The sequence below is a fragment of the Oryzias melastigma genome, linkage group LG4, assembly GCF_002922805.2.
Source record: "Oryzias melastigma strain HK-1 linkage group LG4, ASM292280v2, whole genome shotgun sequence".
NCBI classification, from domain to species: Eukaryota; Metazoa; Chordata; class Actinopteri; order Beloniformes; family Adrianichthyidae; genus Oryzias; species Oryzias melastigma.
This window is the reverse complement of record NC_050515.1, coordinates 6800408-6814602: the sequence shown is the minus strand read 5'-3', so window position 1 is coordinate 6814602 and position 14195 is coordinate 6800408. Positions and strand designations below refer to the sequence as shown.

Genomic DNA, 14195 nt, shown 5'->3' with positions numbered 1-14195 from the left:
AGCTCTTTGTGAGCAGCTAATGAACCTTCATGAGAAAGGTGAAGCCTCTTATCCTGGTGTACCATCATCATTTACACCCAAAATAAAAACTTCATTCACCCTCACGACCTCGTCAACCCTTACCGTGTTACAGACACACAACACACAAACACGAGAGAAAGTTCTCTGATGGACACAGCTCTGATCCATTGTAATGTAAACAAATGAGGACGAACGCTGTGATGTCACACCGACCTCACACCTCTGCTCTGACGCTCACGAACTGATCATAATCGATGTGAACAAGTTCCTCTCAACAGATGTTCACACATTTTGGAGGGTCTTTCCAATGAATTCTTACTGGTGCTGTCAATCGATTAAAAAAATTAATCAGAATAATCCTAATCACACTTTCTTCTTGACAAAAAAAGCGGTAAGGGGTGACCTTTTATTCAACCTATCGTGACGAACAGTATCTCTGCTTTCCTTTGCTACAGCAGCCGAGTTTGGTGCGGGCACAGGGAGAAGTCATGTTACCGTGACAACGGACTGCACTGTGTTTTAAATAGTCCACTTTTTGTGAAAAAGCAATTTAAACCAAAAAGTTAACAAGAATAAAGTACTAAAAATTAATTGAACATTTGTTTCTTTTGTACGTGACCATGGTATAGGTGGGATAATGCGAGAGGAAGTGTGCATTAGCAGAAATTAATGCACGCCGTGGGAGCCTTGCAAAGCACAAAACGGCTGCTTCATGAAGTAATTTGCGTTAATAAATATACTTTTTTTTTATTAATTGCATGTGTCGACCCGTTAACAGTTACATGATTTTATTCTCATTTAGGCCTTCTGATGCAGAGTGGAAGTAGGAAACGCTTCAAAAGATAACTTTATAAACTCCTTAACGATGAATAAATAAAGGTAGAAGAACATTTCACTCCAACTAAAATAGGTCGAAGAGGAGATTAAAAAAAAAGAAAGAAAAAAAAAAAGGAAGTGGTTTTACTTGTAAGGTTTTAACTGACATACAGAAGTAAAACAAAGGATTTCAATCATAAACGACTACCTCATTATAAGTATCTTTTCCCAACATTGTTAAAAAAGATCCTCTCATTTTTCAGTAAATTAGGGAACTTAGTGATCAGTCAGTAAAAGTCCCATTATTACAAACTGGATCTTTCCAGTAAAGACCCCCCCCCTCGGTGACCCTATGAGATTGCATTTTCACAAATGGCCTCCGGAGGAAGCCCTGCCTGTCTTCAGCACCGCCGCCGTTCACTTCTTCCTGAACTGAAGTTCAAGTGTAGAACCCCCCCAGGGACCAGAATACCAGAATATGTTATGGCTGCGTCTCGTGTTGCACGGATTCTGAAATACATGGGGGGCAGATTGCTGCTCCGAACACGACGAAGACTGGCTGCATCTCTCATATATCCACTATTAAATGCAGCTACTTATAGCACATTAACAGTCTAGAGGCGTCTAGAGCGTGATGTGGAATCAGAGTGGCGTGTAACTTCTCAGAGGACGGCAAAACTGTTTTTCTTCCGTTGTTAGGCAAAAACACCACAGATGACCGAAATAAAGCAAAATGAATGAGATCCAGAGTTCATTATAGATGACGTAAGAAATTGTTTTTAATCTAGTTTGCTGGTCTACTACATCCTACGGTGGCCCTGAAGGACAAATCACACCAACAAATCCTTCAATGCAAAAACATTAAATATCACTGCAACTATTTCAAAAGCAAAACAATTCACAATTTTTGTGTGAAATGTTATTCTTTTGTATGGAAACTGAAAAAGGTAGGAACTATGGGACATCCCTGAGTGGACGATGACTTTAGTCCATCATTTCAACCGAAAGTTATTTAGCAAAAAGTGAAAAAAGATTAGAGTCATGGAGAAAAAAACAATAAAGGGCTAAAAAGAAATCTGTTTAGTTACAGATTTCTACCTTTTTTTCTTCAGAATTATGACTTAAACTCCATAAATGTATTAATTTTTTCTTAGAATTCTGACTTTTTATTTAGAGTTCCAACTTTGTTTAAAAATTCCAAATGTTTTTCTCCAGAATACTGACTTTTTCTTCAGAATTCTCACTTTAATTTTAAATTTTTGGCTTTTTAATCTCAAAATTCTGACTTTTTCTTTAAAAATTATTTTTTGTTGATCAAGATTCTGACGTTAATTTCAAATTTTTTTGTTTTTTCTCCCCCAAATTCTGACTCTTTCTTCAAAATTCTGACTTTAGTTTTAAAAATCTATATATTTTTTTCTCAGAATTCTGACATTTTCTTCGAAATTATGACTTGTGCTTCAGATTTCTTACTTTTGCTTCAGAATTTTGGAAATAAATTGAATTCTGAGTTTCAATTCGGAATTCTTACTGGGTTTTCTTTTCTAATTCTGACTTTAATTTAAAAATTCTGACGTTTAATCTTAGAATTCGGACACTGATTTCAGAATTTTACATTTTTTTAAGAAATCTGACTTTTTCTTTAGAATTCTGTTTTGTTAATCAGAATTCTGACTTTTTCTTCAAAAGTTTGACTAAAAACTTAGTAATCTGTTTTTTCCTCAGAGTTGACATTTTCTTTAAAATTCCAACTTGTTCTTTAGATTTCTGACTTTTTCTTCAGAATTATTTTAGAGTTCTATGTGTTGTTTTCTAAAAATTCTGACTTTAATATCAGAATTCTTACTGTTTTTTTCTTTATAATTCTGAATTGAATTTTGAAATTCTGACTTTACTTTTAAAATTCTAATGTTTGTTTTAGAATTCTGATTTATTCTGACATTACTCTCAGAATTCTGAATCTAATTTCAGAATTCTAATTGTTTTTTCTTAGAATATTGAATTTTTCTTTAGAACTGATTTTAACCTCAGAATTCAGACTGATTTTTATAAGAATTCTGACTTTAATTTCACAATTACAAATTTTATTTCCAAAATTCTGCCTTTTTTTCTGGATCCTGATTTTTCTTCACAAGTCTGACTTTAATCTTAGTATTTTGTTTCTTTCAAGAAGTTCTGACTTTTTCTTCATTTTGACTTTAATTTTATAATTCTGACTTTTTCTTCATAATTCTGAGATTTATCTAAATATTAGGAGAAAATACACAGTTTAAGCAATCCCATCCAGTTTGACGAGTAAAGCCTTTGTAACTTATCTATAATTGAATGATTGACACGTTCAGAGGGACATCAGTTACCTGAATAGAAAGTGTTGATCTTCAGAAGCTCCTTCTCACAGGTCTGGAAAAACTGCTCCTCAAATTTAGCGTAGTATCTTTTCACCGTGTCTTCATCTGTGACTAAAGTAACAATAAAAACACAGAGAAGGAGAAAATTATTAGTGTTTGCACAAGAAAATAGTTGTAAAACGTAAATAAATACATTGGAAATGTTTTAGGTTTCTGTAAAGCATTAAAACAAGAACAACAGCAGAAAATGTGACCATCACAGTGTAATTAACAGCAGGTTTTTCATCATTTCCTCCAGAGAAAGTCAGGGAAACTGTTGTTTCAGGTGTTATTGTCTTTAAGTACTCTAAAGTGACTTTCCTGGCAGATCTCTTCTGCTACTCCTTTAAGGTTCGTTGGTTCTCAGGCGAACAGACATCCATTCAGAGTAAGAATTAGATCAACAGCTTCTTCCTGCATCTCCTCCATCTGACAAAACCCAGCATGTCTTTTTCAGGAGCAGCCAATTCAATCAGTATTGATGCTCTGTCTCAAATAATCCTCTGCCTCATTCACAGCAGGCTACCCAACACCTGAACGAGCTGAAGATCACGCTTATAAAAATGCACGTATTTAGCATGTAGCTGAACTGTTTAACCACTGACTCTACTGACTGTTATTGACAACAAACTTCCGTCTGTTATGTATAAGTATCAATCCTACCATTATAAAAAGGTCTAATTGTGAAAAAAGTTCATTTATATAAAAAAAAAACCAAAACTGGTTTTGCAGAACAGCATTTGACAGTTTTCAGAGCAATCCTATAAAAGCTTTTGCTTCAAGTGGGTTTAATAAAGATTTTCTGTTTGACAGTAAAATGAGAAAGTTACCTGATAGATCAGACTGTCAATATCAGCGAATCATGCCAACAGTAGTGATACAAGCGTTTCTAGACCCAGAGGGCACAGTTAAATTGATGCTGTTGCTTAAAAATATTTGAAAAAAAAGATATGAAATAAAGTAAAATTACCAGTAAAAAATCCTAATGAACAAAAGAGTTGTTAATGACATGAAAGCACAGCAGGTATGAAGTTCTTCGTCATAGCGGGACAAAAACATGAAGAAAGAAGATAAGAAAAGCCTGTTTGAACCGCTAAATGACTGACAGAGGACCTGAATAATCACCGTGGAAAGACTTATGGTAGAAAAAAAAGCAAATAAAAAGCAACCGAGGATTCCTTCAAAATAAAAACTTTTTAATAAGAGTAGCATGAAGAACAAAAGATGAAGAAGAGGAGACAGAGGGAGACTGATTGAAGAGCAAATTGGGATTGGTTTGAAGTCTAAATTAAATTTCATTATAATAGCTGAACTAAAGCAAGAAAAAGGCAAGTTTATTTGTATAGTTTATGTGTAAAGACAGTTCAAAGTGCTTTACATAAAACATTAAAATCAAAAGAAATAGTAAAGGTAAAATGATTGAAATATACATTTAAAGAAAGTTAAAAAGAACCAAATTTAAAACAACTTTAATGTGATAATGCTCACAATGAATCAAAAAGAATTAATGCATGAAGATGTATTTGTCTTTCACTTTGAGCCTCAGGCTTCCAAGGCATGCAAGTCATTGGATATTATCCCCCTTATACGATGGTCACTTAATAAATTTAAATATTGTAGAGGTATAAAATGAAGGAAAATTTTCCCTCTGCCTTTTTTGTTAGTAAGATTGTTGTGGGATAATTTGAATTGTTTCTTTTTATTTGTTTGCTTTTGCTGTTCTTGTTCGAAAATAAGAATATATATATATATATATATATATATATATATATATATATATATATATATATATATATATATATATATATTAATATGTACTTGGTTAAACATTGTGATTAGTCGGGATTTATCACAACACAAACGTGTGATTAATCTGATTAATGTCTTTAATCGATTGATAGCACTGATTAGAAATAAACAATCTAAATGTGTTTGATTCTAGATTATTTACATTTATTGAGTGGTGAGCAAATAATTTGACTAAAAAAAATGACAATAATCGCGATTAATTGCGATTCATTTTTTTCCCAAGTTTTTGATTAATTAGTTAAATATTTGTAATCGATTCCCGGCCCTCATAAAAACGAATCAAATGCAGCAAAGAACAGTAGGGTCTTTAACCTGGATTTAAATGATGTTACACTCACATATCCCAGAATGCCGTGGCGACCTAAATGTAAGTTTTTCATATTTTTTCTTTATTGAAGTGGACCTTTAAAGATGCCATACCATGATTTTCTTCAGCCTTTCAGAGTGAACTATATCCATATTACCTTTGGAACACTAAAAAACAAATTATTTATGAAATGTTAGTTATATTTCGTGAGTTTTTTTCCTACCCGGAAGTAAAACGACTCGATTCCTGAGGCTCCGCCTTCCGCGGTGTGTAGCTATAGCTATCCTAGAGCTATCCTTTTTCCGTTTCTCCCACGACAGTATTCAATTTTCTACAAAAATGGATGCACAACCATATATCTGCCTTTAGTAGCAGGCCTGGCCATCACAACACAAATACACTCGACGTCTGCACGACGAGGTGGGGGTTTCTTAAAGGAGCCCCGCGTCTGAAGTAACAAACACCTATTAGAGCTGGAATATATTGAAGTCAGGACACAACTGGAAGATATACGGTATTCTACATCTAAAATGAAAGTTTTTTTGCTGATCATCACTGGATAAGGGGAGAAATTGGGTGTTGTGTTAGTCTGGAGGCGGAGCTCTCGGAGCCGACTCTTCCTGGAGGGAGCGGTTGGCATCGATCTTACATCAGCACGTTTCCAACCGCTGGTTTTCGTGGGTATGGGAGATTTTTAGAATATTACTCTTAAATGCATGAATGGATCAAAATGCCGCTTTGGGGTTCTTTATAGTGAGGAATGAACAGTAAAATGCATTTAAAACCTCAAAAAGTAAAATTTTCATGGTAGGGCCCCTTTAAATAAATCAAAGAAAGCATTGAAACATCACAGAAAATAATCTCCAACTGAAAGCTTCTACCTATTCATTCAGTCCAGTGAGCTTCAACAACCAGGAAAAAAAAAAATATTCCTGCATCTTAACCTCTGGTTTTGCTCCAAACATTTTACCGCCATTTATCAAGGATCTAATTCATCTGAAGCTACGGAAAAATCAATGCATGTTTTAATTAGCTTTAACAGTATTTAACGGATGTAAATTACAGCCAAGCTTTAGATTTTCTTACTCCAGGCACATAAATCAATTATTTAACAGTCTGATTCATTTTCAAGAGGATCTACAAAATGATTAAAACATATTTGGATTAGATTATTGAACGCAGAAAAAGACATAGTAGTAAGAGCAACACAGACAAAGACTGTAGATTTTAGTCCAGCATGTTGAGTTGATTCTGTGGCTTTACTTTTCCAGACAAAGAAATGTGCTGGTAGCTAGAAAAACAACTCTTGACCTGCAGTATTCCCCGAGCGGCGCGTGGAAGGCAGCCCCCCTCTCGCTGCTAACCCCTTCTTCTGTAGATTGTATAAATAAATGATGAGACAGCTTCCCCACAACTCTACCGCACTCACCCCCAAACAGTTCACTCAAATACTCACAGTCTGCACACCCCCAGCTACGCATGTGCCCATACAAACGCACCGTGAAGGGACCCTAATAAAGCAGCAGATGAACTGAACTGTGTGACTATGAGGAGATTTTGAATGATAACTTAAAATGTGAGCGAAAAACATAAAAGTGCACCAAAAATATGACTTTTTTGTTCAGAAAAAATGGTTTCTCCTGATTGAATCATCCTCACACACCTTTCACAAACTATGTGTGCGTTTTCAAACTCCATTTATTCCATTTAACGACCCCTCACTGATCACACAGTTGATATGGAGGCCATTATTGTGATTGTTGTAGATTTTCTTATCTCTCCACTGCGAGCGCACAGGTGTAAATCACACCGACAGCAGAACGCCGAGCCAGCCATAAAAGAGAATGGGATTGACTTCACTGTGGGCTGATATTATTCCAAGGGGACAAAAGCAAAATTCAGGTCCTCCACTGCCAGGAGTGAAGGAAGGAAGCCACTAAAACCAGCCAAACAAATACCCCACCCCTACCCCATTCCTCCACCCCGCCTTTTTTTCCCTTCAGCCCTCCAGCCACAATTAATTCTACCAATCATCTCTCTCATCGAGGCCAAGGGAGCATTAAGAATGCACACTCACCGGGGTGGGAAGACCGGAGGCACGACGAGGAGCTCCCAATCTATTGTGTGGTGTTTATACTGCAAGCTAAGCAGCTCCAGAAAGTAAACTACGTCTATGATGGATTCATACGTTTATCACATACAGAGAAGAATTATATCTGGATAAATGAACGAGTAAAACCGAGAAACGGTGGTGATCAATCATCTCAGAGCTGGAACAGAACCACCACAGAGCGACTCAAATGAAAATCAGGTCTTTGCTGTTTTTAACAAGTTCTTGTGGCATTTTTCTAATGATGGAGGAAATATATAAGGAAAATTAAGCGTTTTTAAATTTCTATATTCCATTAGAAAATCTGCTCGGTAGCCCACAAGCATCACTTTGATGCCTACACATGGCTCCATGCACGTCTTTGCTTCCTTCCTGTGAGCGCTCCAATACCACTCACCATTTGTGTTCCACTGGTAATGTTAGGTTGGAGTTGTGTGGAGCTGTAAGCTAGAGTGTAAACGGAGAGCTCTCGACAATTTGAACTACTGCCGCTCTGCAGAAACTATTCTGACTCTAAATTGCTTCCATACCTCTCTGGCTCGTTCCTATTGCTCCAACCGTAGGGGCGCTCAAAGCTGTAGTAGTATCCAAAAGTGTTGGGGTTGGCTGGAAACACATTTTTGTATCAGGTGGGTGTTCTGATGTGACACTTGATGAGTTTTAGTTTTAGTGTGACTTTTATAAAGTTATAAAACTATGTTGTCATGTATTGTCTGATCACTGGGAGCTGTTGATGATTGCAGACTATTGATGACATCATCAAGTGGTAATAATGTCCGAATTCCTCCTCTAATCCCTAACTACTAAAAAACTACTTTATAGAGTGTTGGGACGATCTAGTAGCCTGGATTTTTAAAAGCAATTCTGACACCGTGCTCATTACTTTTCTTTTGTTTATCTAATGATTTCATGAAGTGAAAATCGAATCAATATGAACATTTCACAGCGTTAATTTATGACTCCACTGTGTTCTGATAGTGAAAAAGTGGATCATTTATTTAAAAAATTACATATAAACATGTTTTTTTTTTTTCAAAATTGTTCGACCGCAATGCATTGTGGTCTATATTTGCTAATGTGTGAGCATCGATGCTTGTTAGTTTTTTGCAAGGACTTATGGGAAATTTCCAGTGCTCTCGATTTTGGAATTATAGATTCGAATAACTGTAGAAAATAGCGATTGCACTTTATTTATGAGTAGTGAAGGAATTCCTTGTCTTCAAATTCAGACGTTACTCCCACTGGAGGATGTCGTCAATAGTCAGCTACATTAGCAAGACGCTGTTAGCGCTCAGAAATACATAACAACATTGGTTTTATAACTTTAAAAAGGTTGTGCTGAAACAAAAAGTCATTACTTACATTTACAGGTAAACTTCTGGGCTTCAGACTACACCCACGAGAAGAAATGTGCCGGCGGAGGGCTCCGCGACAAGGGTGAGCCCTTAAAAAAATATTTCGGACAACCTTCAAATGTCCCTACAATTGGAGAGGTAGGGAGAAACCAAACAGGAGGATTTCATATTTGGTCTAAGTCTGAATCTGAATTGTTTCCTCACCACAAATGTAGGGATAGACAGAAAACGAATAATTTTTTTTTTAATTTTGGCTAAAAACAGCAGAATCATACTTAAAAGATTGCTGGGAAAGGTTTTAAAATAGATCAAAATAGGATCCAGTGGGACTTTAAAGATTTGAAACAGTTTAAAAAGGCCTTGTTCACATAAACTCTGTAAATGAGGGAAATTACAGTCGGACAACAGTCAAAATATGTCATAAACAAGCATACATTTATAGAAGTTTTTTAAATTGGTTTCTTTCTGGAAAAAGCGGTTCCTCCAATTTCCAAAGAAACTTTTTAACCATGTTTATGGAAACAAATGTCCACATTGATGGCATTTATTTAAAAAGCCCCTTTAGTATTGCAACAAAGCCAAATAGAAGTGAACTAATGAGCTTCAACTAAAATGGGTCATGTTTGTCACACAGGTGTATTGATGAGACAAGGACAAAGTTAGAAGAGTAAAGTTTATGACTAATGTTCAGAACATGTCTGAAGACCGTCTCCATCCATTATGAGTCCCGATGCGTGCAGGACAAATGGTTGTAAAAGGATATGTGGGACAGAGCAAAAAAATACTGATTAAACGGTCAGATGCACAGATGAGGGTCAACGAAACATGTGAGACGATGAAGAAAAAGGTTTGAGGGTAATTTGGATCAGATAAAGTTTTTTATGCACTATTCTAACCCATCCCCTCTTTTATTCTGTTTTCATCTCTCGCCTCGTCTCCTTTCCCTAAGCTGCCGCTCTGAAGTCTTATCTCGCACAGGCAGAACCGAGCCGAAGTTTGGCCCAGACCTTTCTCTCGCCTTCACAAGACCTTGAAGATCAGAACTTTTTATTTTTTATTTTTTTTAGATCGACTGACTTCCTGCACTTTTCAGCCTGTAGACAGACAGAATGGAAAAGGCAAACTGATAACAAAATCCTTCATTTTTATTGGGTTAATGTTAGTCTGCATTCAAACTTTACTAAACATTTTAGGACTAAAATTCAAGAAATAACATAATCAGAAATCCCAGATTAGATTAATTGCATGTAAAAATAGTACTTTTAGCAGTTATAGTTATATTTTGAGTTGTTTTTTTCACCATCAAAATCCCCCATGTGCATACTCTACCATGTCTTAAATGACATGGCAGACTCCAATAAAGAAGCATCAGTGTCTCAATGTGCACAAAGATCCCTTATAGTAAAAAGGAAAATCTAATCTTTAAAGATCAGGTCTGATTTCATGAAAGCTCTCTAAAGGAAAGCGCCACGGTGGCTGGAAGGTGAATAAAGGATAATTAATTCTTTGGCACTCCCCGATATGAAAACGATTTTTTAATCAAAAATTGTTTAGTTTTTCATTACAGTTTTTAGTTACAAATCTGTAAAGCTTAAAGAACTACACAAGAAAATACAATAAAATCTGGCTTTTGTGTTAAAAAAAAACAGAACATTAATCACACATGTCGCAGCAGGCCATCCCATCGCACTCTGTTTTGAAACATATCTGTCCCAGGATTTCCTCCATTATCTGCCATTAGGGAGCAAGTATTCAACTAGCTCAAGTGCACTCCACATCCAGCAGTTTATGGATTAACAGGATGCTGCTGCTATGATCTCCATCTCCTGTGAAACATCTGTAGCTGCATGTTAGGAGTCATTTCCAACCAGGTTGAGATAAATGGAGGGATTGTTGAGTGAGTGTGTTTTGCAAAAACATCCCTGCAATTTAAACAATTATGGCTATTTTTTTTTCTTTATCGAGGAATTTCAATAACATTTTCTTTGTCATCCAGCAGTTAAAGTACATTTCTTTTAAAGGGTTGAACATTTTGAATAGTTTTATATTCTTGTTCCCATATAATTACATTTTAAAAGTACGTTGAATTCATTTTTAGCTCACCTCACTCACCAAAAATATGTTTTTTTTAAACAATGAGTCCATGAAACCAATTCAATAATATATATTAAAGCTGTAAGTGGCGTTGGATGGTCCGCAGGCGCTACTCGCCTATGCCACCAGCCTCTATGTGTCGCGTTTGACCTCACTTGCTGCTTAATTGATATAAAAAAACTCATTTTTCAAAATGGCAGCTTTTTTGTTGTTTTATCTCCATAGCAACCATTTTATGTTTCGGTCGCCTAGTGCTATTGAACAGATCTATGTAAGTTTGAGAAGAATCAGCAAAAGTAAATTTTAGTATTTCCTTAGCAACGGAGGTTATTTTCTAACCACGTCTACATCCCTAATATGTTTATATCCTATGTTATATTATTTAGTTATTACTTTGTTCAGCTCTCATTATTTGGGATCCATATATTACATTTTCACTATTTTCAGCTGAAAATGTGTGAGTAATAGGAGGGGTTAAATGGTTAAAGATAAAAGAAAACCTTTTTTTTACTTTAAAACATTAGAAATTGAGAGATTTTAGTTTGCCATCTTTTAAGTGTGTTTTATTAATTTTTTTTTTTTTTACATTTAACCCTTCTATTTAATTACAACTTCATTTTTACACTCAAAAATAACGCAGATCAGTGAATTAACAGGTCTTTTTGATTTAGTGGCTCCTACAGAATGATTTTCTGTGTCACTAAAATTAAAAAAAAATCCTCAGTTTGGCCACTTTAACTCATTAGGGAATAGAGAAAATGAAGGTTAAATGCTGATGATAGAATAAAGCCTAAAATTGTAGCAGTGAAGCAAGACTGCGTCTGAAAATGTCGACCCAATGACCCCAGCATACCCCACGTCCTGCTCCGCGGCTCCATTGTCTCTGCAGATCTAAATAAATCTCAGAGCAAACTCTGACAAGATCACTCTGAATCCTTCTTAAAGCACTGCCAACAGTCAGCTAAACCCCATTAGTCAGGGCTGGTCTGTATGGTCACGGCTCATTAAGGTAACAATAAGGGTTTGATGCGGTGCTCTTAGCAAACATGACTGATATTTATCATCATCCGCTCGGTAGAGAAAAGAGAACATGGGAAATGTTATTCAGGTCTCTCTGCTGGAGGAGGAGGGAGGATTCCACCCTTTAATCTGTTGATTTAGCCACATTTTTTCATATCTCCATCTTTGCAGCTTCATTCTTATTTCACACCTTTTTCTGCGACAAAATATCCAGTCTACTTTGTCTCACACCTCCCCCAGAACCTTTTTTTTCCTTTTTTCAGTGCTTTTTCTGCTTCTCTGCAGGCGGCCAAGTGGAGGAACCCTCGACTCGCTGTGGAAAAACGGCAGCCTTAAGACAAAACTTAAATAGTGAGTATTTTATAGCATAAATACAACACGTTTTTAAAAAAATGTCAATAGTTCGATTTAAGCTAGAAAGACCGTCGCTCTTGGTGCAGGGTTTTTCATCGCTGTAATAACATGCAGTCACATGATGGAGGAAAATTGCTCTTCCATTTGTGTCTGCTTGTGTTCAACGTAAACGCATCAAGAGGCCTGGATGAGCTTTTCAGAGCCGGTCGGCTGGGAGGGACACTGTCATTACAAACGTCTTTCTCTGCTCCCCTGGAAGCTGTAGCCATTAGCAACCAGCATCAGGACTTGGCCTCTCCTGGATTTCAGCCGATTGCTCTCACATCACTCAGTGACTGTGAGCATGCATGCGAATGAGCAGGTGTTTCATGCATGTGTGTCTGTGTGCATCCTCACGTCTGGATGTGACCTAGTGACACACTGACATGATTGAATGTGTCTGCGCTGATTGTTTGATAAAATGTCAATGTCAGTCACCGATTCCCTCCAAATGAATTTAGATGCCATGTTCTCAACAACAAAAAAATTACGCACAAATTTCTTAGCTGGATGGAAAACTGCACCATGGAAGTCGGCGCTCAGCATAAAGCAATCAATAAGTGTTGATTAGGCTCGCTCATTGCCTTTGCATTGCATGCCGAGCAACAGACCTTTTAAATGTGCCTGGGATCAATAGAGTGATCGTTGCACATTTCACCGAGCGGAGCAAAAAGAGCCGAACAGACCTGCAGAATGTGAAATTTGAAAGAGCATCAGTCCAGGACGGACGGCAGAATGAATACATGCAGTATTGGAAAAGCTGTTTGCTCAGATATAAATGAAGTGGGTTTTTTTTTTAATATAAGACAACGGAGTGACCTTTATTATAAGCACAAGTGTTTTTTAAAAAATGGATCAAGTCTTGCTTCTGGCAGCAAGTATTTAGATAATTCTAAAGCCACTATGCAACAACTTAAAGACCCACTCCAATAAAAAAATGTTTTTATGGTGTTCACCAAAGATAAATGTTGGAGAAAATGCGACGTGGTAAGTGTTCACTCACACGTCTTTTGGGACTACCATAGTGGGAGAAAATATAAAGAAATCATAAAGACGGATCTGCCAATGGTTGCTCTTTAGTCCTTCTAGATTTGTATGACAAAGAATCTCTCAATAATGACCAGTGTTATATTTTACATGTCTTACTGATGGTTGCAAGAAAGATTATTACTTTAAATTGGCTTAAACCAAATCCACCAACAATAACTCAGTGGATACAAAAATAAAAACAAGTCTGACTGCCCAACTACAACTAAAAATTTATTTTTTTTTTTTTTTTTAAAGATGGATGGGAGTAACTTTTATGTTTGAATAACGTTTACTGTGTCTTTGGACGACTGTCGTTATCCTAATGTCTTTATTTTGTTTATATATGGATGTGTAAGCATATGTGTATGGATATTAGGGCTGCCTAAGTCATTATTTTATATTATTGTCGCAGGGTTCTTTTAAGAAGTCCAGAAAAATAAATAACAGCCAAACAGGAGGCAAGCCAGGAGAGATTCCATTGAGTTTTTCTTTTTAATAAAGTCTTTGGGATGTACAAAAATCAAGCAGGGTTGAGGGCAAAATGACAGACACAAAAATAAATCCAACAAGTTTTTCCTCTGGTCACCTTCGGTGTTCAAAACTCAGACTGGCACTTCTTCTGCCTGTTTCTGCCATTGTGAGAGAGAAGTACCTCCATTTATACTTCTTCTGACCACTCCCACCCAATTAGGCATTTTACTCAGAATATTAACTCCCAGAAAATACTGCATTTAAACAATCCATTTCAATGAGTTCTTATTTAGAACACATTATAGTTAACAGTATTTCAAGACAATTAATTCATTTAAACTATAACATGAAAAAATAAAGAAACAAAAACCAAACGATTTAAA

At 36.2% G+C, this 14195-nt stretch overlaps 1 protein-coding gene across 1 annotated transcript in view; it reads right to left on the bottom strand.

Moving 5' to 3' along the window:
* Positions 1–14195, bottom strand: part of xpr1a (xenotropic and polytropic retrovirus receptor 1a) — an 86826-nt gene that overhangs the window by 22399 nt on the left and 50232 nt on the right. The window contains exon 3 of the mRNA XM_024278941.2: positions 3195–3296. Within this exon, the coding sequence (XP_024134709.1) occupies positions 3195–3296 (102 nt within the window). The remainder of the gene's footprint in view (positions 1–3194; positions 3297–14195) is intronic.